Below are 26,137 nucleotides of genomic sequence, written 5' to 3' on the forward strand. Positions count from 1 at the left end.
TCCTAATGGTTTTCCAAATTCTCACAAATCCTATCTCTAAAAATGCTCTCCAGTAACTTCCCTACCGCTAACGAGAGTCTATAGTTTTCAGGATCATAACTATTTCTTGAATAATGAAACAACATTAGCAACTTACCAGTCTTCTGGGACCTCACCAGTGGCTGGAGAGTACAGGAGGATATTGGTCAAGGCCCCAACAATCTTATCTCTTGCCCTTCTCAATATCCTGGGATATATCCCATCAGATGTGAGGGGTCTTATCCACCTTAATGTTCTTTAAGAGACCAATACATGAGCCTGACGTCAGTTGTGGGTAAAGTATTGGAAAATATTCTAGGGGACAGGATATCTAAGTATATGAATAGACAAGGCATGATTAGGGATAGTCAACATGTCAGGATTCAGTTCTAGGTCCTCTTGTTTATCATCTATGTTAATTATTTAGATGATGTGATAAACTGAATTAGCAAATTTGCGATAACTCCACATTTGCGGGTGTAGTGGACAGGAAGGAAGGTCATTAAAGCTTGCAGTGGGATCTATACCAGCTTGAAAAATGATCTGAAAGATGGCAGATGGCATTTAATGCGGGCAGGTATGAGGTGTTCCACCTGATGAGGAAAAACCAGGATAGACATTGCACAGAGAATGGTGGGACACTGAGGTATGCAGTAAGACAGGGGATCTGGAAATACAGATCCATAATTTCTTCAAAGTGCTGCATAGGGCCATAAAGAGAACTTTATGGCACATTGGGCTTTATAAAGTATTGAGTGCAGAAGTTGGGATGTTATGTTGATGTTATATAAAATATTGGTGAGGCCAAATTTAGAGTATTTTGTGCAGTTTCAGAAAAACAGGAAAAATGTCAATAGGATTGAAGCAGTTGAGAGAAAATTTACAAGAACATTGCTGGGACTTGACATGAGTTATAGGGAAAGGCTGAATAGGTTAGCAGGACTTTATTTCTCGGACTGTAAGAGAATGAGGGGAGATTTAATAGAAGCTTACAAAAAGTATGAAGGGTAGAACTAAGGTAAATGCTGAGGTTGAGTGAGACGAGAAATAGACGTAATAGTTTAAGGGTGAAATGTGGAATATTTAAGAGGAACCTGAGGGGGAAATTCTTCACTCAGTAGTGGGAGTGTGGAATGAGCTGCCAGTGGAAATGATGGATGCAGACTCAGTTACAACATTTAAGGGAGGTTGGGTAAGTACATGGATGAGAGAGCCATGGAGGGCTGTGGTCCAGGTGCAGGTAGATGGAGCTAGGTAGAAAACAGGCGGTCATGGACTTGATGGGCCAAAGTACTGTGGGGCTCCATGACACTACCTGCTTAGTTAGCTTGAAATGCCCATTAACGGAATCAAGGAACATAAGATCAAAGACATAGGAGCAGAATAAAGCCATTCGGCCCATCTAGTCTGTTCTGCACTTGATCATGGCTGATGATCTTCCCTCTCAACCCCATTCTCCCTGTAACCTTTGATGCTATTTTACTAATCGAGGAATTATCAGCCTCCATTTTAAATATTAACCAATAACTTCACCTCTATAGGTGCCTGTGACAATGAATTCCACAGATTCACCACTCTGACTAAAGAATCCTCCATCTCTGTCCTAAAGAGACAGAGATGAGGAGTCCTTGTATTTGAAGGCTGTGCTCTCTGGTCCTCGGCTCTCCCAATATAGGAAAACATCATTGAGACAAATGTTCAGCAGTAATGCGTGCAAGTGACAGAGTGTTTATAGGATTTCCTGTGAATGTGGAGCAGTGTATTTCATCCAGACGATGGAAACCCATATTAAGGAGCACTGGGAGGTGTATCTGTTTGGGTTAGCTAGAGAAATCGGTGGTAGCAGAACACTATATTCGCAATGTCTGTAGGATTGATTTCAGCACAAAACTATTGTGTCACGACGGTGACTTTTGGGACCACCTGGTGAAGGAAGCAAGTGGAATAAAACTGGAGAACAAGAATTTTAACAAAGGTCTCGCTCTAGGTAAGGACTGTAATTTGATTGAAAACAAGGTGGGACAGGGGAAACCTGTTTGGATAAAGACAAACCAATCAGGAGGAACAGACAACGAGATGAAATCCGAGAAGTGTTTATTCATCATATACACTGGGACAACACTATATCATTTTTGGCAGAGCATGTTTGAAAAGTTGAATGGTGGATTTCTCATTTCCCTTGGTTCTTGTGTTCTTTCTAGGCTGATGAGAAACAAGAGACCTTGAGAACGGAGAGGCACTTTCCAATCAGATGGAGCGCCTTGCACCTGCTAAAGAGACAAAGTAATGGACTTCAATTTTAAAAAAGGTATTTAATTTTATATCTCCAGCAATGCTTGGGGAAAAGTTTAAGCATTTAAAAGTACCTGTTCAAGAAGGTCAGTTAGTGTAGAGTTAGAAGTCTGATCATTATCATCATTATGTAGTGACTGGTCGCTCGTGGTCTTTGACTGTGATTGTTCTTGGAAATTTTTTTCTCAGAAATCATTGCCTTCTTCTGGGTAGTGTATTTACAAGACAGGTGACCCCAGTCATTATCAATACTCTTCAGAGACTGTCTGTCTGGTGTCAGTGGATGCAGAACCAGGGCTTGTGATGTACACCAGCTGCTCATACAACCTCCCATGGCTTCACATGATATTGATCGGGGGCTAAGCAGGTGCTACACCTTGCCCAAGGAAGGAGCGCCTTACTTCTCCTTTGGTAAATACTGATTTCCTCCCCGGCAGCTAATTTAATCCAGAGGTTGAGGATAGTACACTAGGACCAATGCCACAGGAAACATTCTGATGTGCTGAGGTCTTGGGTCCTTTGAAAAAACCTGCTTTGGGGTTGTGAAAAGTAGAATATTGCCACCACTGGAAAAACTTCTCTGAACGTTTGGATAGGCTGGTGGGTCCTTGTGCAGGGTTCCCTAAAGTTTAACTTGCAGATTGGTACTGTGGTGAGGAATGCAAATGCAGTGTTAGCATTCTTTTGGAGAGGACTAGTATATTAAAGCAAGGATGTAATGCTGAGGTTTTATAAGGTATTGATCAGACCACAGTTGGAGTATTGCCATCAGCACTGGGTCCATTATCTAAGAAAGGGCGTGCTAGTATTGGAGAGAATCCAGAGGTGGTTCACAAGAATGTTCCTGGGAATGAAAGGGTTTACATATGAGGAGAATTTGATAGGGCTGGGCCAGAAGAATATTTAAAAGAATAGCGATCGAATATTGAAAAGCCTGAAGAGAGGATATTTCCTATAGTGGTGAAGTTCAGGACCAAAGGCGCAGCCTCAGAATACAAGAACAGCCCATTAGAGCAGAGATGAGGAGGAAATTCTTCAGTAAGAAGGTGGTGAATCTGTAGAATTCATTGCCTCAGATGGCAGTGCAGCCTAAGTTGTTTGGTATATTTTAAGAGGAGGTTGATAGGTTCTTGATTAATAAGGGTGTCAAAGGCAGGAGAATAGGATTGAGGGGATAATAATTCAGCCATGATCGCATGGCAGAGTAGACTCGATGGGCTGAATAATCTAATTTTCCCTTGTCTTATGGTTAATTTTCTTGGAATGAAGAAGATGGAGAGAATATTTGATTGAAGTGCACAAAATCACATTGGGTCAGAGTAGAGTGGCCAGTCAGCCAAGCATAAAGGGGGAGACGAAGGAAAACCAGTTTCATTGAAAGGGTGGTAGTGACCAGGAGGGGTAATAGGGCAGAAGCACCTGCCGTACCTAAACAGGACTTTGATATATATGTGAGGAAGTGTATCCTGAAGTGATGTGAGCTCAGTGTTGGAAGGTGGGTTTACACTGGGAAGCCCTTTCTGGCACAGACTCAGTAGCAAAGTAGCCTTTCTCTGGCTCAAGTCGCAGGCAACATAAGGTGGTTATGAACTGGATAATTAGTTAAATAAGAAGTTTAGAAGATGGAACAATAGCTATGCCAACCATGATACTAATCTAATGCCATCTGCCTGCACATGGCCCATATCCTTCCATTCCCTGTCTGCTCATGTGACTAAATGCCTCTTAAACATTGTATCTATTGTATCTGCTCCTACCACCACTCATGGAAACCCACTCATGGGTTTCAGCACCTACCATTGTGTGTATTTAAACAAAATACTTGCCACTCCATCATAGTCAGGTTTAATATCACCAACATATGTTTTCATTCTTTGATGGATATTGAACCCTTGAACACTACATCACTTTTTAAATATATTATTTCTGTTTTTGCATAGTTTTTGATCTGTTCAATGTATATATAACTCTAATTTATTTATTATTATCATTATTTTATTTTATTTTCTTTCTTATGTATTGCATTGAACTGCTGCTGCTAAGTTAACAAATTTCACAACACATGCTGTTGATAATAAACCTGATTCTGAAATTACAATACATGATAAAAAACTGTAAATGACAGTAACTATATGTGTGGGGAAAAGACTTGCCATCCACCTCTTCTATGCCTCTCATAATTCTAATAACTCACCCCTCATTTTCTTGTGTCCTAAGGAATGAAATCCTCAGGATTTCACAGATTACATTAAACTTAACTCTTGAGACTGCAACTGTGGAGTGTCATTGTTGAATTTCTGCTTTTTATTTCAAATAATTTAGGTTTGCAGAGATGTCTTTCCTGCTGGAAAATGAGCGATATTACTTTCTGGCTTTACCATTAGTGTGACTCTATGACTTAGAACTGAGGGCAGTACACAGGAACAGGCCCTTTGGCTCACGATGTTGTGTCAACCGATTAAATAGTAATCAGTGGTCAACTAAATTAATCCCGTCTGCCTGCACTATTTCGAGATCCCTCCATTGTTCTCAGTCATGTGCCTTCTAAACGTCTCTTAAAAGTATCTGCCACTACCACCATCACAGGTAGCACATTCTAGGCACTCACCAGTGTGTTTTTAAATGAAACTTGTCCCACACACCTCCTAATCAGAGGTTCACAACCTGGGGTCCATGGCATAAATGTATACTTTCTGGTATTAGACATTTCAACCCTGGGGAAAAGATGCTGTCTGTTTACTCTATTTTTGTCTCTCATAATCTTATAAATCCCTATCAGAGCTCCGCTTAGACTTTTGAAAGCTACTTCTTAACTAAACTCTTTCTACACTACATTACACAACTTTTTTTTTTCTTTCCTTCTACAGATCGGTACTATGAAGTTGTTATTTTGAATTTGATTAATCATGGCAGAGTTGTGGAACTGGAGCTTCTCCTGTGTTGAACAAGTGTATCGCGTATAGACATTCGATTAAGCAAATCCTGCATTTCCTTAGTGGTGTTTTTAAAAAAAAAGGATGAGAATACTCAGTCAAAATTATGTGCCAGCTCAATGAAGTTGGAAAGTAGCAGACTAAATGGAAGTGTTCTCATGCTTGCAAAGGAATGTTTATGTAACTTAAGATCAATTGTAAAGAATTATATAGACATTTATATTACCCTGAAAACATCTCCCATTTGGAAGCTCAGGAGTAGCTGATCCCAGTATCTACTAGAGGATCCAAGTTGTATGATTGTTTCATGCTATTTCTAAATTCATAATTGATATAGATTATTCCAGGTGAAGATAATTATTGAGTCTGTTAATTTTGTTTGAGTGCTATTTAATATTTAAATCTGATGTTTCAATTTGTGGGTGCTTTTGAAATCAGCAAAACCAGTGCCAGAGTATTCTTGTTCAGAGGGTCTCAGTTTGTTCCAACAACCTGTTTTAAACATCTGGACAGATGATAGTGAGAAAGATGTAGTATGCATCCTGTATCCGCTGTTGTTACAACATTTTTGTGTTTGATGGGCAGGGCTCATCCTGTTGCTCTTCTTCACTTTGGGATATGGTGTTCGCTTGTTTATTTTGCAGTGCTTATCAAGGTCATGTATATTATAAAATAGACCTAATGTCAAAGACTTAGTAAGTTCTGAATCTCAAACTACCACCCAGTTGTCAGTTTAACTTTTAAAGTACAGTGAAAGTTGATTAACTTGTTTTTGTCTAAACAAGCCTGTTCAGCTTTGGATCTAATGTCCAAGCATTAAATATAGTTTCCAAGTGCTGTTATCTCAACTGCTCATGTTAATAAAATCATTGCACTAATTAATTTCTCTCTCTTCCATCTTTTATGCTGCCCAATGATTACCTTTGTTGCAGGCTGTTCATTTGAACAATAAACCAGTCGTCACTGTTCTAACTGGGATCTCGTTCTTGTGGCCAAGTCCTAGAAACCTGAGGTGGCCTTCACTGTTGAAGGTGTGATGGTGTCTAGCTATAATTCAGGGGATTACAATGGCAGTTCATTGGCTCTAATGGGCAACCACACAGGGTGAATTTAGAGACTTGCGTTCGTCAGGCTGGGTATGGACAGCATGCTTCAAAAAGGTTCATTTTATTGTCGAAGTATGTGTGTATGATACAACTGTGATATTTATCTTCTCATAAAAGACATCTTCGGAGAAGGGTCTCAGCCTGAAACGTTGACTGTTCACTCTCTTCCATAGTGCTGCCTGACCTGCTGAATTCTTCCAGCATTTTGTGTGTGCCTCTTTATAGTACATGCCCTGTAAACCAGGCAGCATCCTGGTAAATCTCTACCGCACCCTCTCCGAAGCCTCCACGTCTTTTCCACAATTCAGCTCGTGTTCTGGTCCTGTTCGGGAACCTGCCTCTGGTCTTCTCCATAAGGCAGCTCTCCTTGTGCTCAACGGTGTCTGATTGCTTGATCGAATTCCAAACTGCATGGCGCAGGCTCCAGCAGTTTCTGTAACACATACAAGACAAAAAGAACAAGCACAAGGTGTAGAAAAAGTGCAATAATTGAGAGATTGGCTGTCTGGAAGACATTGCCCAAGGAATCATTTGCTGGTGCCATCTTGACCTGATCTATAAAATACTTCATCCCTGAAGGATATTATTGAAGCTAATTGGTTCAAGGGCAATTGTGGTCTGTGCCACTGTGACCAATTTTTACTAAATCCGCACCATGAATTGAATTGAATTCACATTCCACTGTATCCATGGATGGTTTGAGCCATGGTCTCCAGCAGAGTCAGTAATCTAACCAAAGAACCACCAGCATATGGTTTGTGAACCTTTTGTAATTGCCTGGTTTTCTGCATTAATTACTTAAGATGAAGATCAAACTGTATCTTATAAGTCACAATAATGGACAAACACAATATGCCTAGTCTAATAACACACAAACAATTGTACTTTTCATGTCTTTATTGAACACCTTGTTTAATCATTCACAGTCCAGGCTGCAAAAAGTGTGTAAACCCTCCAACTTAATAACTGATAGAACTTACCTGAGCAGCAATAACCTCCACCAAGTGTTTCCTGCAGCTGTTGGTCTGAGTTTGTCAACGGTGAGGAGGAATTTTAGACTATTCCTCCATATAAAACTGTTTTAGTTCATCAATATTTCTGGGATACCTCGCATGAACAGTCCTCTTCAAGTCGTGCCACAGCGTCTCATTTGGGTAAGGTCTGGACTCTGACTTAGACATTCCAACACACGAAGTTATTTTTTTAAACCATCCTGTTGTTGATTTTCTCTCGTGATTCAGATCATTGTCTTGTATCATCCAACTTCTATTTAGCTTCAGTTGACAGACTCCTACGCTGACATTCTTCAGAAAACTGCCTTGATGCAATTTTGAATTCATTGTTCCCTCAATGATTGCAAGCTGTCCAGACCCTGCGGCAGCAAAGCAGCCCCAAACCATGATCACCTTCCACTGTGCTTCACAGTTGGGATGAAGCTTTGGTGTTGGTGTGCAGTGCCCTTTTCCCTGCAAGTGTAGCAGTGTGCATTTCTCCCAAATGGTTCAACTTTTGTCTTATTGTCCTAAAAGCACTGTGGAACATCCAGGTGGTCTTTTGCAAACTTGAGATGTACAACACCATTGTTCACTGTTTTTTCTTATAGTGGACTCATGAACAGAGATATTAGCAAGTATTAGAGATTTCTGCAGGTCTTTTGTTACCCTGGGGTTCGTTCTCACCTCCTTCGGCATTGCTCGATGTGCTCTTGGTGTGATCTTTGCTGGATGCCCACTGTTAGGGAGAATATCAACAGTACTAAATTTTCTCCATTTGCTGACAATTTCTCTTGCTGTGGAATGATGAACACACAGGTCTTTAGAAATTCTTTTGCTGCCTTCTGCAGCTTCACTCATCTCTATAATTCCTCTAATGTACTCTGAAAGTTGTTTGGATCAAGGCATGGTGCACATAAACAGATCTTTCTGGAGAAGAGCAGGCTCTGTCAGTAATCTGACTTTGTGTGTCTTTTTCAATAGGGCAGGGCACCTCTACAACCCACACCTCCAATTTCATTTCATTGACTGGAACACCAAGCTCCAAGTAGTATTTTTTAGAAGGTATTACACAAGAGGTTCACGTACTTTTTCAACTTGGACTGTGATTGTTTAAATGGAGTACTCAATATTGACAAGAAAAAGTGCAATTGTGCGTTACTAGTTTAGGCAGATTGTGTTTATTATTGTGACTTGGATGACAATCAGATCACATTTTATGAATAATTAATACAGAAAACCAGGTAACTGCAAAGGGTTCACAAACTTTTGCTTGCAACTGTACATGTTCGGCTGAATCAGTATCAGGTTTATTTTCTCTGATGTACCTGTACATTGCAGTTGCAGTACAGTGAAATAAAAATTACTATATTACAATAAAGCTATATATAGTATATGTAACAGAAATTATTTTAAAAATTGTTCTGTGTTCTTGGTTCAGCTTAGGGTATTCACAAACATAAGAGGACAACATGTTCAAGGGCACAAGAGAACACTATTAAAACTAGCAAACCTGTAATACGAAACTAGAAACAGTTCTCTCTAGTAGCAGTTCAGAAATCAAAATACATATCTTCTAAATGAGCTGATCTGCAGGATGCTTCCATGCAGCTTGTCCCTGTCCTTCCCACTCCCTCTCTCCTCCCACCCCACTCTCCCTCTCTCCGTCTCAGCCTGAGGCACTTGTTCTTTCTACTTGATGGCAGCAGCGAGAAAAGAGCATGGCTTGGGTCAGGGTCTTTGATGATGGATGCTGCTTTCAACAGCATTTCATGTAGATGTGCTGAATGGTTTGGAGGAATTTATCCATGATATACTGGCCTGAATCCTTTGTAGATTTTCCACTCAAAGGCTTTGGTGTTCCCATACCAAGCCTTAATGCAGCCAGTCAATACACTCTCCACTACACATCTATAGAAGTTTGTCAAAGTTTTTGGTGCCATACCAAATCTCTGCAGAGTCCTAAGGAAGTAGAGGCACTGTTGTGCTTTCTTTGCAATTACATTTATAGGATGGGTCCAGGATAGGTCCTCTAAGGTGGCTACACCCGGGAATTTAAAGTTATTGATCTTCTCCACCCCCGATCTTCCAATGAGGACTACCTCATGGACCTCTGCTTTCCCTCCCCTGCAGTCTACAATCAGTTCCTTGGCCTTGCTGACATTAAGTGACAGGTTGTTGTTATGACACCACCTTTGATATGGCCCACAAGTGTGGTGTCACCAACAAACTTGAATATGGTGTTGGAGGTGTACTTAGCCACACAGTCATCAGTGTAAAGTGAGTGGAGCAGTGGGCTAAGCACACACCTGTGGTGCACCTGTGCTGATGGAGTTTGTGGTGGAGATGTTTTTGCCAATACAAATTGACTTGGGTCTGAAAGTGACAAAATCTGGGATCCCATTGGACAAGGAGTATTAGATGCTGAGCTGTAATTGACAGAGAGCATCCTGATATATGCATCTTTGCCGTTTAGATGTTCCAGGATTGTGTGAAGAATCAATGAGATGGTATCTGCTGTGGACCTGTTGCTCTGCTAGGTAAACTGGAACGGATTCAAGTTGTCACTTGGACGGGAGCTGATTTGTTTCATTACCAGCCTCTCAAAATTCTCCACTGTGGATGTAAGTGCAACTGGGGGAAAAAGTCATTTCGGCAGATAACCACGCTGTTCTTGGGCTCTGGTATGATTGAAGCCTGCTCGAAGCACATGGGTACCACACAACACTGAAGTGAAAGGTTTAAGATTTCCTTGAACTCATCAACTAGTTGGTCACCAAGATGGCATCAGGCTGCAGAAAATTGTTCTAAGTCTGCGGGAAGGAAGGGTCATACTGATCTTGGAATAGGTTAAAGGGCATGTACTATTCTGTAACAGCTAAAGAAAAAGGGCAGACAATAAGCTGCAAGATGATAACGAGATGGATTGTGAGGTCAAGAGTCCATTTTATGGTATTAGGGACATTCATATCTTTTATTATTTATTTATTTATTGAAATAGTGCAGAAAGGCTAATTCCGCACTTCAAGCCACACCGCCCAGCAATCCCAGATTTAACCCTAGTCAAATCACAGGACAATTTACAGTGACCAATTAACCTCCCATCCAGTACATCTTTGGACTGTGGGAGGAAACCAACCACCCGGAGGAAACTCACATGGTCACAGGGAGAATATTACAGGCAGCAGTGGGAATTGAACCGGGGTTTCTGGTACAGTAAAGTGTTGTGCTAACCACTATGGAACCATGCCACCCCATCTTGAACTTACTGTTCTGTATGAACAGCATGCAAGATGAGATTTTCTCTGTACTTGACAACATTAAATGGCTTCTTGGCCTTTAGGCTAAGATCAAGTGTAGTTTTGTTGCAGACTACTGTGATCAGGAGGCTGAGGAGAGGATAATTTGCTGATGTAGGGGTGGATCCTCGTACTGATTGGGTAACCAATCTAACACCTCTTTCTAGCAATTGACGCATGGCCAGAATGGCCTCTGACCAGCACACTGGGTGAAGGACCTGAGATCCGAAACGCTGTTAAGGGTGGCAGTGAAGGAAGACCGTTCGATAGGCACCGCTTCATTTGAAATTGAATCCTGCAAGTTCAAGGCAGAAGACATCTACTACATTCAGGAATTCAACTGATTCTTTGACGCAACTTTCAAGTACGTGAAAGGATAGCAGAAGCTCCTGCGAGATTTTTATGAGGAGAACGAGGCACCGCTGTCACTGCTGAAGGAACAGCCCCTTTTCACTAACCCCACCCAGGAGCGGGTGATAATGGTGCACACATGAGCCCATTGTGGGCCTCCTCACCATTCTTGCCCATTATGCTGAGGGCAAAGGACATAAAGGACTTATTTGGGATCTGGGTAAGCAGGTGACAAGCCAAGGTCAAGTCAAGGCTGGATGCCACTGTCTCCACCATCCACCTTTCCTCAGTCTTCGCCATTGGAGGGAACCATGGGCACATGGTGTACACTGGGAAACCCAGGGTATGCCGGAACTGCAATACGTCAAGACATGCTGTGGCCCAATGCAGTGCAGTGATTTGCAAGAACTGCAAGCAAAGGATTGCACAGAAAGTAAATACTGCAACCTTTGTGGAAAGGCAGGCCCCCTCTACAAAGCCTGTCCAAAATGTGCCGGCACCTACGTATGGGCACAAGAGGAGGTGCTGGCACCGAAACAGCCCTGGCAAACGTCAATGCGTAGAGGCAATGACCTGCACAGGTCTGAAGCCTGGCACTGAGCAAAGGCCAACCACCTTGAGCTCCACATCCCCACTCAAAATCCCCAGGCCCCTCCAAAAGACGAGGAGGAGGGGAGGGCACAGGGTGAAGCAGAATGACGGGTGCTGAAGACATCAGCCAAGACACAATGGGCTGAAGAAAAGGGCAGGGCAGCATACAGCCACCAGCAACCTATCCCCCATCGAGGGAGGAAACCGGTTTAGGTAGAGGAAGCATGCAGTGGATGGATGGGAAAAGAATTCTACTGACCGCCCTACAGATGCAGGAGGCTGCGAGCAGCATGACGCCCAGTCGGCCCAGCTCTGGGAAACCGGAAGGAGCGCAGAAGCCTCTGGCCACCAACTCTGGGAGACTGGGAACAGTACAGGAGCCACCAACCCACAACTCCGGTTGTCTGGGAGCAGAACCTCGTCTGGCACTTGCCAGCTGAGAGAGGTGAAGAATGTAACTCAGCCAGTGCAGGAGAAAGAAACTGTGAACAATATTCCCACCACTCACATCACCAACATCCGGGGGAGGATTATCTTCAGTACCCAAGCCCACAAAGGCACACCGGTTTACTAAAGCTGTGGGCACGATGGCTCAAGGCTGAGTGACAGGTAAGAATTGTGACTCAAGGGCAAATCATGGTCTTAAAACTGGCAAATTTAAATATGCATAGTGTTAAGCAAACTGGGCGACACATCAGTGCTTTACAGGAGTACAAGCTATCACACCTCTGCAACTACCAAAGGCGGTTGAGATGGTGGCCCCAGCCTTTGTCTGTGTGTTGGGGAGCAATGATTGCAATACTTCCTGCCTGGGGATTCTGCTGCAGGGAGGCATCTTCTCAATCACCCCCTCATGATGGCAGACGTAAAGTACCGAAGCAGTCCGCTCCACCTAATCGACATGTACACCACAGCCACGTGGAGTGAGCGACTGGCCGTCCTTGATCAGCTCCCATCGCTTCCAGCAATGTCCCAGCCAGTCATTTGGCAAGAGACTTCAACTGATGCGGCTGGTCGATCTGGCAGCACTGACAGCAGGCTGGATAGCACCTCCAGATTCCTGAAGGAAATGCTGAGAATAGCCACGCTGCACGATGCCTCTGGCAACCCCCCCACCAAAGGTGGAGCACAGCTGCAACCCACCTGGTCGCAATCAGGTGGCCCAGACCACTCATGGATCGAATTCCTCTTCCTATCAGAGCATGTCCACCGACGTCACGCTGGTGTCCTTCTCTGACTGCTGCCTTCTGCGAGCCTGTGGTCACCTACAGGAAGACCAGAAAGGTTCACAGGGGAGCTTTGTGATCCACAGACTTGAGGAGGAGGACAGCTCAGTAGCATACTCAAAGAAGGCCATATGAGGATCCGTGGGTCCTTCTATGCCAGTCTGTGTGACAGGAAGGCCACAGTGTCCTAGAACTTCCTGCCATCTCTCACACAGGTTTTAGATGGCAGCAAGAGAGTCTGGACCAGTCACTGACCCTGGACGAGCTGACTGTCTCCATCCTTTCCTTTGACTCAGGTAAAACTCCTGTCATGGCTATGGCTTCCCAGTTGAATTGTACTTGGCTCCGTGGGATTGGATGGGCCCAGATCTGCTGCAAGTGTACAATGCTATGCTTCTAGCTGGCATAGACTCCATGAGGAGGGGCATCTATGCCCTCATCTCCAGGCAGAAGGGGAAAAGAGATGTCATCAGGAAGTGGAGACCCATTTCACTCGAGTGTGGACTATAAGATCCTGGCCACCATCGCCAACACGGTCAAGTCTGTTCGGGGTCAGGTGATTAAACCTTTGCTGTACCTGGCAGGAAGATCTTTGACAGCCTTGTGCCGCTGAGGGACGCCATCACCCTTGGACGGGATGGGGTGGACACCTGCTTGGTCAGCTTGAACCAGGAGTAAACCTTTGACAGGATATCACACATGATGGACATACTCTCCAAAATGGGATCTGTGGAAGGAATCAGGAATTGGATCCAACTGCTCTACACAGACATCTGTAGTGCAGTCCAGGTCAACGGGTAGGATACAGATAGCTTCCCCATCAGATCTGGGGTCAGGCAGGGCTGCTTCCTCTCCCGTCTTGTTTGTGTGCTGCATAGAATCCTTTGCCGAAGCCATCAGGAGGGACGAGAGCACAAGAGGGGTGACACTGCCAGGCAGTGGAGGGAACCACGTGAAAACCTCCCTGTACGTGGACGACGTCACCTTCTTCTGCTCTGATCTGAGGTCAGTTCGCAGTTTAATCAGCATCTGCTACCAGTTTGAGCTGGCATCAGGGGCCAGGGGCCAGGGTCAACCGCGCGAAGAGCGAGGCCATGCTGTTCAATAACTGGCCCGACCAATCCGAAGTCCCCTTCGCCGCAGGTCCGATCAGGTGAAGGTGCTGGGGATCCGATTCAGAGGGGCTGAGGCATGCAACAAAAATTGGCTGGAGTGGACTGGCAGTGTAAAGCAGAAATTGGGACTGTGTCAAGGGTGCTCCCTTTCGATAACTGGAAAGAACCTGGTCATCTGGCGTGAGCTACTCTCAGGGCTGTACTTGGCGCAGGTGTGGCCACTCCCTGGTCCTCCAATTTGGGAATCATTCAAACTGTCTTCATTTTCATCTGGGGATCCGAGATGGAGTGGGTCAGCTGGGTCACCATGCTTAAGTTTATGGACCAGGACCCAGCCTGGTTGGCGGTGAGAGAGGCATTCCCCTTCAGGTCTTGCTCCCGCTGTCTGAAGGATGCCTGTAGTGGGGGAGAGACAGTGACTCACCTCCTTACGCACGGTGGGTTTGGGAAGAAGCTATGGAGGAAGATGAAAGGCCCCGTGTCACATTTCACCCTGAGCTGCCACCTAACAGAGGACTCTCTGATCTATGTGCTGTTCTCGGGACGACCACGGAGACAAACATCCGGGGCTGCCGGCTGATCATCAACCCGGTGAAAGATGCTCTATGGTCGGGCCGAAAGCCGTTGAGATGTCGGCGGAATAATGCTGCCAACTAGCACGTTCCAGGCTGCTGGAGTACGCGCTGTCGGTTTAGGGTCTATCTTCTAGAGAGGGAGGGGCCGGGTTGGGGAAAGAAGTCCTGAATTACTGTAGTATTTAATAAAAACCTTAGGGTGCCACATGAGGGGAGGTAGTGCACAACAGGATTATCACATGTGTGAAGAATAAAAAGTTATGGAGCAGTTTATTCTTGTTTTGTTAATAAAAATAATAAACCAATGTCAACAGTATTGATAGAAGCTCTCCTTCTCTGTTTTGGGTCAAGCCCTCTCCTCTGATTTCAAGACTGGAAAAGTCGACTACCTATTTCGTAACCCCTCCCCACACACACACACACACACCACCCCACTGGGTTCATTCAGCAAATGGGCTCCACATTCCAGCGCCTGCACTCTGTAGTCTGTTTCGTGTCTCCACTGAATTCTCAGACTTTCCTCACTCGTTCCAGCCTCTCTCATGCCCTTCCCCCCCCCCCCCCCCAGCGCGCCGCCCTGTCTGGCAGCAATTTGGCTCAGTGGCTCAATTTAATTCTTAATAGTTCAGGGTGGGTGGTGGGGTATCGGGGGCGCTCCGGGACTGATGTGAGTTGAGGACCAGAAGCGCACCTGGTGTGAGTGGAAACGGGTCGAGGGGCAGGAAATCAGTACAATGAGCACTGCATACTGATGTGAGCGCCGTAAGTACAACATAGCTGCGTAACCTACGCCTTAGGCTGATTTATACTTCTGTGTCAAATGAACACCTTAAATATGGCGAGGCCGCGTAACCTACGCCATAGCCTGACGCGCACCTCTCCAAAAATGTAATTGCACGTCGTGGCGACGCAGACATCAACAACTGTGATTGGTCTGCTTGGTAACATCGCATTTCCTCCTGTCTATAGGCATACTGTACATACACTGATGCGAAATAAATGGTTGGAGACGATGAGTCAAATCTACCTGCCGACATCCGAAAATATTTGCAATGCGTTTCCTCGTCCATGTCTCTCAGTGGCCAGACAAGCACAGAAAATTCACCCTCCTTCTGCCTCAATCCGTTCAATGGTCGTACATACCATCTCCTCCGACATCTTCTCTCTTTTCTTGTGTTGCAGTAATTTCAATAAAAGTAACCCTTGTTCAACACTTATTAGCTCCAACTCCAACATGATGCGCTCAGTTGCTATTGTTTGAAGTACACAAAGTAGTGTCTTGTTTATTATTTATGCCTGCACTGTTTTGTGCATTTTATGCAGTCCGGGGTAGGTCTGTAGTCTAGTTTTTGTACTGTGTTATGTAACACCATGGTCCTGAAAAACACTGTCTCGTTTTTACTATGTACTGTACCAGCTGTTATGGTCGAAATGACAATAAAACTTGACTTGACTTGAAACTCTCTCTATACAGTGGCATGGAAACCCCACCGCCGACTAGCGTTTTGGCGGTGAATTGCAGAGCGACGCACACACATCAACGCACAGGTATCAATGCTCACAACGGCGTCGGCTACTACGCATTAGTATAAATCAGCCTTTAGGACACACTCAGGTTGAAGGAGCGACACCTTGTATTCCGTCTGGACAGCCTCCAACCGAGTGCATGAATATCAATTTCTCGAACCTCCAGTAATTACCCCCACCACCTCCTCCCCTCCTCCCGGTTTCACTGATTACCTTCTACATCTTTCTTCTATACCCGCACCTTTTTAATCTGACCTCTCCCCTTCTTGCCTAGTCTTAAATAAGGGTCTCAGCCCGAAACATCGACTGTTGACTTTTCCGCGGATGCTTCCTGGCCTGGGGAGTCCTCTAGCATTTGCCCCGGGCTCAGTCACGTCTGCCTGGCAGTCCCGAGGATAAGAGCGCCAGTATAAAGCATGGCGGCACCATGTCTCGGCTTCAGCTCAGAGCGCAAGCGCACCTTCTGGAGTCGCCTTTCCGGCGTTCCCGTCACGCAGGGTGCGGTAATTTCCGGTGGCGACTATGGCGCTTGTGCTGCTGTTTGCTTTGCTCTGGGCGATCGTGGCGAGGGCCTCGGGGGCAGGTGAGCGCGCCGGGGCTCGGTCGGGAAGGGGACGGGTCCTGGGTATCCGGGCCGGAGTGACGAGGGGAGTGTTTGTGGTTAGGGAATGGGCTGGGAAAGTCTCTGTCCAGGGGTGGCTGCGTGTTGAGCTCACTGCTATCCGGTCGGCTCTGAGAGATCTGTCTGTCGATCTGCACCGTTCCTGTGTTGGCTGTGTAAGGTTGCTGACAGTCTCTCAGCATTCCCGCTGTAATCTTGCTTTGTTTCACTCAGCTGAGTCTGAGTTCTGTGATGCCGCTTTCTCGCGTCTTGTTCCCTACCGGCTCTGGTGTCTGACACAGTCTGGAGAGGAGATGCTAACGTTTTGGGCGGCTGTAACACGACGTGCCAACTCTAGTACTCAGTCCACCGGCTGATTAACACAAATGTGCCATAACACAAATTCACCCTCTTGTCAGAGCACCAAAACAGACAGTGGAAGACATCCTGTATTGTCCCGGTACCGAAGAAACCACAACCAAAGGAGTTGAATGACTTCAGACCTGTTGCCTTGACGTCGCACGTGATGAAGACCATGGAGCGGCTGATAATACAGAATCTGAGGCCACAAACCAGGCACGCCCAGGATCCTCTTCAGTTTGCATATAAGGAGAAGGTGGGAGTGGAGGATGCTATCACGTATTTGCTGCACAAATCACTCTCTCACCTAGAGGGGGTCAGTTGTGCTGTGAGGATTACATTCCTTGACTTCTCTAGTGCCTTTAACACCATCCAGCCTAAGATCTTAAGGCACAAACTAACGGAGATGGGAGTAGACTCTCACATGGTGGATTGGATAGTGGACTACTTGACAGATAGACCTCAGTATGTGCGTTTGGGAGACTGTAGGTCTGACACGGTGGTCAGCAGCACAGGGGCGCCGCAGGGAACCGTACTCTCTCCGGTCCTGTTCACCCTGTACACATCAGACTTCCAATATAACTCAGAGTCCTGCCATGTGCAGAAGTTCGCTGATGACACGGCCATAGTGGGGTGTGTCAGGAATGGACAGGAGGAGGAGTATAGGATACAGGACTTTGTGATATGGTGCAACTCAAACTACCTGCGTCTCAATATCACCAAGACCAAGGAGATGGTGGTGGACTTTAGGAGATCTAGGCCCCATATGGAGCCAGTGATCATTAATGGAGAACCTGTGGAGCAGGTTAAGACCTACAAGTATCTGGGAGTACAGTTAGACGAGAAGCTTGACTGGACTGCCAACACAGATGCCTTGTGCAGGAAGGCACAGAGTCGAATGTACTTCCTAAGAAGGTTGGCGTCATTCAATGTCTGTAGTGAGATGCTGAAGATGTTCTATAGGTCAGTTGTGGAGAGTGCCCTCTTCTTTGTGGTGGCGTGTTGGGGAGGAAGCATTAAGAAGAGGGACGCCTCACGTCTTAATAAGCTGGTAAGGAAGGCGGGCTCTGTCGTGGGCAAAGTACTGGAGAGTTTAACATCGGTAGCTGAGCGAAGGGCGCTGAGTAGGCTACGGTCAATTATGGATAACTCTGAACATCCTCTACATAGCACCATCCAGAGACAGAGAAGCAGTTTCAGTGACAGGTTACTATCGATGCAATGCTCCTCAGACAGGATGAAGAGGTCAATACTCCCCAATGCCATTAGGCTTTACAATTCTACCGCCAGGACTTAAGAACTTGTTAAAAGCTATTATTAATGCTTTTTGAGACGGTGATTTAGATGCATATCATATTTTTTTACTGAGTTAAGTATTGTATGTAATTAGTTTTGCTACAACAAGTGTATGGGACATTGGAAAAAAAGTTGAATTTCCCCATGGGGATGAATAAAGTATCTATCTATCTAAAACAGGCCCTTTGGCCCATCTAGTCCGTTCCGACATATTTAAACTGCCTAATCCCATCGATGTGCACGTGACCATTAGCCCTCCATCCACGAATCTATTCGAACTTCACTTAATTGTTGAAATCGAGCTCGCATGGACCACGTGCTGGCAGCTCATTCCACACTCTCACAACCCTTTGAGTGAAGAAGATTCCCCTCATGTTCCCATTAGACTTTTCACCTTTCACCCATGACCTCTGGTTGTAATCCCACCCAGCCTCAGTGGAAAAAGCCTGCGTGCATTTACCCTATCTGTCATCATCATCATCAGGCTCCTCGATACCAAGAGTCTGGACTGACACCAACTTACAGCCTTCTACCGTGCTTATTGTTTATTATTTATTGTAATGCTTGCATTGTTTTGTGCACTTTATGCAGTCCTAGGTAGGTCTGTTATCTAGTGTAGTTATTTTGTGCTGTTTTACGTAGTTTGGTGTAGTTTTTGTATTGTTTCATGTAGCACCATGGTCCTGAAAAAGTCTCGTTTTTGCTGTGTACTGTACCAGCAGTTATAGTTGAAATGACAATAAAAATTGACTTGACTTGAGATGTATTTCCCAAGTTGAGCTTTGACTGCCATGGCCCACACACTCCTGTTTCGGGTCAAATGGATCAATTCATTGGTATTCATTTCCAGTTCTCTGGCTGCTGTCTCCCATCATCATTTGTCTTTGCCTTCCTCTTGCTTTCTTCCCTTCAATCTTTCCCATAATTACCGCGCATTCTAATTCCTCTTTCCTAATCACATGTCCAATGAAGTTGCTTTGCCTTTTCATGATCTCATACATTATTTCTCTTTCTGTGCTTGCTCCATTCATCCTTGTTGGATAGTTGTTTCGTCAATGATATTCTTTGCATCCTCCTCAAAAAACCGCATCTCTGCTGCTTCAATTCGTTTCCTCATGTTACTAGGTATTGTCCAACATTCAGAGCCATATTACACAACTGGATAACCATAACATTTCAGTACTCTGAGGCGGGTTTTCATGCCTAGTTTAGTGTTGGTCAGTATACTCTTCATTCTCGTAAAGGTGTCTTTTGCCATCCCTATTCTTCCTTTGATGTCCATGTCGCACCTGCCATCTGATATCACCCAGCTTCCTAAGTAGCAAAAGTTCTGTACTTGTTTTATGACTTCCCTGTTTGTTCTCAGCTTGCAGATAGGATTCTCCTTCTTTTTGGATATCACCATACATTGTCTTTTTGCAATTGATAGATAGACCCATTTTTGCACTTTTCTTCAACAACCGTATCAATTCAGTTTTGTAGTTCTTCCTCTATACTTGCAATTAACACAGTGTTATCTATATATCTGAAATTATTGATGTTTTCACCACCAACTGTGATTCCCAAGATGTCTGTTATTTTTTGTAATATTGTTTCACTGTATGCATTAAACAAGTAGGGAGAAGACACACCCTTGTCTAACGCTTCTTTTGGGACTGCCTCACTTCTCCATCTATTCTTACAGCGGCAGTTTGTTCCCAGTACAGATTACTAATTAGGCGGAGGTCTTTCGAATCTAGATCTAGAGTTTCCTGTAATATTTCAAATAACTTACAATGCTTCACTTTATCAAATGCTTTTGTGCAGTCAATAAAACAAAGAAATCTTTCTGCACTTGAATAGCTCGTTCTGATAGTATCCTTAACATCAATATCGTGTTTCTTGTACCTTTGTCTTTCACAAAACCACATTCTTAGAGTATCAACCCAGCTTCTTTCTCCCACTTCTCCTTAATATAAAACGTGTTTTCCTTTTTGGAATGAGAGAGGGCATTATATAATTGAGAAATTGATTTACTTGGTATTGAGCTGTAAGCCAATTTCAGAATCTTAAAAAATTCTAATTCTGCTGTTGATAAGTCTGTATAACTACAATTCTGGTTAAAGTAGTGTCGTACTTGAAGGTACCTAAAAAAGTCGTTCTGTTCTAGGCTGTGTTTGTCCTTCAGGTATTGAAACCTTGGTAATGCACTTTTATGTGTGAATGAGAGGTAGGTTGTAAGGCCTTTCTTTGTCCATAATACAAATTTTTTTTATCTCCTCTGTTGGGCAGGAATTCGGTATCTTAAGCACACCATCTGAAAAGTTTTAGCATGTTGTAGATTCCACATGAATTAGCCACCTTCTGCCATGCTTTTAGTGTGAGATTTATCCAGCTGTTTTTAATTTTTTCCAACTGGGCCATCAATCCTTTGTCCGCAGTTGAGGCCTGTGGAGGAAAACTCAATCAATCCAAATTCTGTTTCCTTCCATCTAGCCTTGTATTGTCCGTTACACCAATACAACAGAGGGGTTATCTGTGAAGCTAAAAATAGTTTCTTAAGCAAGGAAGTACCATGCCTTCTCCTTCCTTTCCTAACTGTAAGGTGTTAAATCAGATTCGAGGTTTCTTCCCTTGCCAAATAAAGTGGGAAATCCAATTGCCCCGTTCCCTGAATTGATTATCACCTACCTCCACAGGTAAAGTCCGGAAAAAGTAAAGTAACCGAGGGACAATATTCATTTTTATAGTATTTATCCTTGAATTTAAACTTAAAAAGGGGATAAGATTCCATCTATGTATATCTGTTTTTATCTCTGAAATTAATGGCCCATAATTTATCTGTAACAACGTTGAAAGATCTTTTGGCGGTGTTATTCCTAAATATTTTAATGATTTAGCTTCCCATTTAAGATCATATGTATCCTGCAGTTTTTTGGATGCTGTATAATTTAATGACATAACCTGCATTTTCTTCACATTAATTTTATAACCTGATATTTTCTGGAACTTGTCCAATAGTGTAAACAATCCTATGCATGATTTTTCTGGTTCACTCAAATAGACTAAGATGTCGTCTGCAAATAGCGCCACCTTCTGTTCAATCCCTGCCACCTTGATACCTTTTACAGTTTCACTCTGTCTTATTGGTTGGGCTAAAAGTTCAATGTATAGTGCAAAGAGGAGAGGGGAAATTGGGCATCCCTGTCTAGTTCCTCTCTCTAAAATTAAAAAAAAAAGTCAGAGAGGTCCCTGTTTATCTTAATTTGAGCTATAGGGCTGGCATATAAAGTCTGGATTACTTTAATAAACTTTTCTTGAAAGCCGAATCTTCCTAACACCTTGTATAGGATCTAACCCATCTAACTCAGTGGACCTCAACCACCGGGCCACAAAGCATGTGCTACCAGGCCGCGAGGCAATGATATGATTTGGCGATATGAGTCAGCTGCACCTTTCCTCATTCCCTGTCACGCCCACTGAACGCATGCAAGGTCATCAGTCGGTCATTGACCTACAACTACTTGATGAGTTAAAAAACAAATGTCGCTTGAGAGTTTCTTTGGAAGAGGTGGTAGGGACATAAAGGGCCTAACAATGATGATAATGCAGAGACAGCTGAGGCCGAGACTGCAAAAAAAAAGGAAAGCTTCCTTCAACAGAAAATAAGATGAGTCATACATAAAATATGGCTTTAATGCGACCAGTGACTCGCAAGCTCCAAGCCCCCTGTGTGTGATATGTGGAGGCAAGCTGTCTAATGAGGCAATGAAGCCCTCAAAACTACTACGGCACCCTGAGTCCAAGCACCCTGCACTTAAAGACAAACCCGTTGAGTTTTTTGAGTGGAAAAAACATGAACAAGCGGGACAGAAGCAAGTGCTGAGAGCCACCACCTCCATAAATGCTGCTGCTCTGAGAGCGTCGTACTTAGTGGTTAGCCGTGTCGCTAAGGCGAAGAAGCCTTTCACTGTTGGTGAAAAATTGATTCTGCCTGCTGCCAAGGACATGTGCCGTGAACTGTTGGAAGAAGCTGCAGTTAACAAGATGACACAGGTTTCTCTTTCAGCTATCACAGTTTCAAGGAGAGTCGATGACATAGCGGAGGACATCGAAGCACAGCTGTTGGAACGGATTAACATGTCACCATGGTATGCTATCCAGGTCAATGAGTCTACCGATGTCGACAACAAGGCAATACTGCTGGTTTATGTGCGATAATACATTTCAAGACGATGTGCATGATGATATGTTTGTGCACTGCCGCTGCCAACTAACACAACTGGGTCAGAACTATTCCAGTCTTTAAATGACTACATGTCAGGCAAATTGAACTGGTCACTCTGTGTTGAAATGTGCACAGACGGGGCTGCAGCTATGACTGGACGGCTGTCTGGTTTCACTACCTGAGTCAAAGAGGTTGCCCCTGAATGCCAGTCTACACACTGTGTCATACACAGGGAAATGCTGGCTAGCCAAAAAATGTCACCTGATCTTAACAGCGTATTGAGTGACGTTGTTGAAGTTATCAATCACATCAAAGCAAAAGCCCTTGACTCACGTCTGTTTGAGCAGCTTTGCGAGGAAATGGATGCAGAGCACAAACGCCTTCTCTTACACACTGAAGTCAGGTGGCTATCAAGGGGTAGAGCCCTGGCCAGGGTTTTTGAGTTAAGAGAGCCGCTACAGAGATTTCTTTCAGGAAAAAAGTCACCACTGGCAGCGCATTTCAGTGACAAGGAGTGGATAGCAAAACTCACTTATCTGTGTGACATCTTCAGCCTGTTCAGTGAACTTAATTTGTCACTTCAGGGGAGAATGACAGCTGTCTTCAAGTTGGCAGATGAAGTGTCTGCTTTCAAAGCCAAACTGGAACTGTGGGGATGGTGAGTGGACAGGGGTATATTTGACATGTTCCCAACATTAGCTGGGATTTTGGGAGAGATTGAGGCTGCACCGTCCTTCTCACAGCTGGTGTGCGGTCACCTATCTTTGCTGTCGACAGAATTCGAGCGTTACTTCCCAACCGCAAATTACCCAAGACGTGCAAAGGAATGGGTGCATGACTCATTTGTGAATGTCCCCGGTGAATCCATGTCAGTGCAGGCAGAAGATCAACTCCTTGAGCTTGCAAATGACGGTGGGATGAAAAGTATGTTTGACATAACATCTCTGCCGGCATTCTGGATCAAAGTCAAGGCTGAATATCCTGAGATAGCCACAAAAGCACTGAAAACGTTGCTTCCATTTCCAACATCATATCTCTGCGAGGCGGGGTTTTCTGCAATGAATGCAATGAAAACTAAATTGCAGAATAGACTGGATATAAGGTACCTCCTTCGAGTATCGCTATCTCCCATCACCCCTCAATGGGACCATCTTGTTGCAGGGGAAAAAAGCCCAGGTCTCCCACTGATTCAGCGATATTGGTGTGTTGTAATAGTTTTATATATTTATGGGAGGAAAATATGCACTGTGTTTAATATCCAAATGTTACTTAAAAAGTTATGATGCTATTGATTTATAAGTGACTTATAATTGTCATCACTATATTCATGCGAGGAAAATACGCGCTTTGTTTAATATTAAATTTGTTAGCTAAACCTGTTTAGAAACAGAATTGAGTGTATTAGCCACTTATAAGTGACTTATAGTTGACTTAGTCTATATTCCAGTCATGATTAATATCTCCCCCCCCCCCCCCAGTCAGCCGATCTGCAAGAATATTATCAATATTAAACCAGTCCACGGTGCAAAAAAAGTTGGTGACCCCGATCTAATTGAATCAAAAGCTTTCTTGGCGTCTAATCCCACTACAATTGTCTCTGTCCCGTTCTTAGTAACCTGTTCTAGTATGTGTAAAGTTGATAATTTGTTCTATTGCTAATTCATCAGGATCTGCTGCCTTTCCTTCTCATTTATTGCATTACAAACTTCAGATTTTAAAATACTATCTGTACCCCTCATAATATTTTATACCTTTCAAATCTCCTCTCAACCTTCTACATTCCAGGGAATTCTAGGGAACAGAGTCCTAACCTAGTCAATCGGTATAACCAGATCCTCCAGGCCCAGCAACATCCTTGGAAATTTTCTCTGTACGCTTTCAGTATAATTTACATCTTAACTGTATGTAGGAGACCAGAACTGCACACAATACTCCAAATTAGGCCTCACCAACATCTTATACAACTTCAACATAACATCCCATCTCCTGTACTCGTACATTGACTTATGATGGCAAATTGTGCCAAAAGCTTCCTTTACAAACCTGTGCTGTATCTTCCAATGAATTCTGTACCTGTATTCCGAGATCTCTTTGTTCTACCAGCTAGTCAAACCACTAGCAAATAAAAACAAACCACTCTAAATTTAAGAGGAACAGTGGCTGCCACATTCAAGTGTTGCACATGCCCATCCTATAAAACACAATGACTAAGTATAAAGTCAGGTCAAGTATTATGCCCATCCACTTCACTTGGAGGTTGTCCATAGTGTCTGTGGACAATGTGTGGGTGTGTCATTGTTCAGCTGTATGACAGCCCTGGGGGAAAAAATGTTTTTCAGTCTGAATGTCCACTCAGGGATGTTTCTGTATCGCCTGCAGGATGTACTGGGGTGGGATGAATCCATCAAGATTTTGTATGACAGCGTAGATATCGTTATTTGTAGATGGTTTCCATATCGGGTAGTTGTGTCCCAGTGATGTTCTGTTTAGTCCTGATGACTCATTGAAGTGCTTTTTGGTCGAACCTGTTGCAGCTGGTGTGCTGTACTATCATGCAGTAGGTCAATGTACTCTCAACGACACGATCAGAATCAGGTTTATCATCACCGGCATGTGACGTGAAATTTGTTAACTTAGCAGCAGCAGTTCAATGCAATACGTAATCTAGAAGAAAAAAATAATAATAAATAAGCAAATGAATTACAGGCAAGATCGACCTACTAAATTGTTCAGACACAAGCATGTGCACCGGGCAGAAGGGACCGGAAGTGTAGCCCCGTAGCCCTGGAAGCCGGTCTCTCTTTATATATCACTGATCACTGAAATTTGTCTCATGACTAGACAGCCAGTCTGAGACATTCTGAGGTGTATCAGTAAGACAGCTCCTGTACTTAGATTTCATAATTTTAATCTGTTGCAGCACAGTGCCCTGGCAAACCTCACAGACTAAATATTTGAATGGACAGTTTCCTTTGTTAGACTGAATGTTGAACCTGCCACGTTTTTCAGGTGTTTTGTATTGGTAAACTGTTACTGAGACACTAGTATAAATTTCAGAGGTACGCAAGCTAATGACACCACTTTTTTTTTGTTTCCCAGTTCTTTTACATCTGGGGAATGTTGGAATTTAAAGGGGGAGAAGTGTTGTAATGTGAACATTATCAGACATCCCACCCTGCAAAAACTCATTTCAGGGAGGTAGCACAATCAATTTGTGGGAGACTCCCGGGAGAGGTGGGATGTCTGCAATAGAGTAGCTCCTTAGCAGCTGCAAGCTAGTTTAAATAACGTTAGCTATGCTAATGAAGGACTGACACCTGTTAAACTCACCTCAACATGTCTTTTACATTTTAACCCACCAAGGGCAATAGAAAAGTCACTGTTGCAAACAGAGCAGTGAGCAACACTGTCATTATTTTTGACCCCTATTAAGCAAGGGTACACTTTAGTGCTGTCTGGTGTGAAGTGCGTTTTATATTTTTTTCTTGATACACTCTGCCATGGTGCTCTATCTCGCACGTGCCCTCTCTCTGTTGCCCTCTTGCGCACTCTCTGTCTCTTTCTGTCTCTCGCTCTCTCAAAAAAATCGATTTCCAGGATATTGTATATAATTTGCGGGTGACGGAGCCGCTGTCAATTTCCGGGAGA

General features: G+C 44.0%; 2 protein-coding genes and 1 long non-coding RNA gene across 8 annotated transcripts in view; 2 read left to right on the forward strand and 1 right to left on the reverse strand.

The window, feature by feature from the left end:
• The window catches only part of LOC140717381 (C4b-binding protein alpha chain-like), a 58,919-nt gene extending 52,794 nt beyond the window's left edge, over window positions 1-6,125 (forward strand). For 2 of the 4 annotated variants that reach the window (XM_073030909.1, XM_073030910.1), the window contains 2 exons: window positions 2,220-2,326; window positions 5,178-6,125. In XM_073030909.1, the coding sequence (XP_072887010.1) occupies window positions 2,220-2,244 (25 nt within the window). In that variant the 3' untranslated portion in view covers window positions 2,245-2,326; window positions 5,178-6,125. Of the gene's footprint in view, window positions 1-2,219; window positions 2,327-5,177 lie in introns of those variants that run through there. The other 2 variants (XM_073030907.1, XM_073030908.1) reach the window with 2 other exon arrangements.
• A 271-nt stretch (window positions 6,126-6,396) lies between these two features.
• Window positions 6,397-7,770, reverse strand: LOC140717384 (uncharacterized). Its single transcript, XR_012096526.1, has 2 exons — window positions 7,330-7,770; window positions 6,397-6,782 (listed from the first exon to the last, which is right to left on the reverse strand). It is a non-coding gene; the product is annotated as an uncharacterized lncRNA (long non-coding RNA).
• An 8,742-nt stretch (window positions 7,771-16,512) lies between these two features.
• LOC140717383 (membrane cofactor protein-like) overlaps window positions 16,513-26,137 on the forward strand; it is a 57,303-nt gene continuing 47,678 nt past the window's right edge. For all 3 annotated transcript variants that reach the window (XM_073030915.1, XM_073030917.1, XM_073030916.1), the window contains exon 1: window positions 16,513-16,608. In XM_073030915.1, the coding sequence (XP_072887016.1) occupies window positions 16,548-16,608 (61 nt within the window). In that variant the 5' untranslated portion in view covers window positions 16,513-16,547. The remainder of the gene's footprint in view (window positions 16,609-26,137) is intronic.

The sequence above is a fragment of the Hemitrygon akajei genome, chromosome 27 (assembly GCF_048418815.1).
Source record: "Hemitrygon akajei chromosome 27, sHemAka1.3, whole genome shotgun sequence".
NCBI lineage: Eukaryota > Metazoa > Chordata > Chondrichthyes > Myliobatiformes > Dasyatidae > Hemitrygon > Hemitrygon akajei.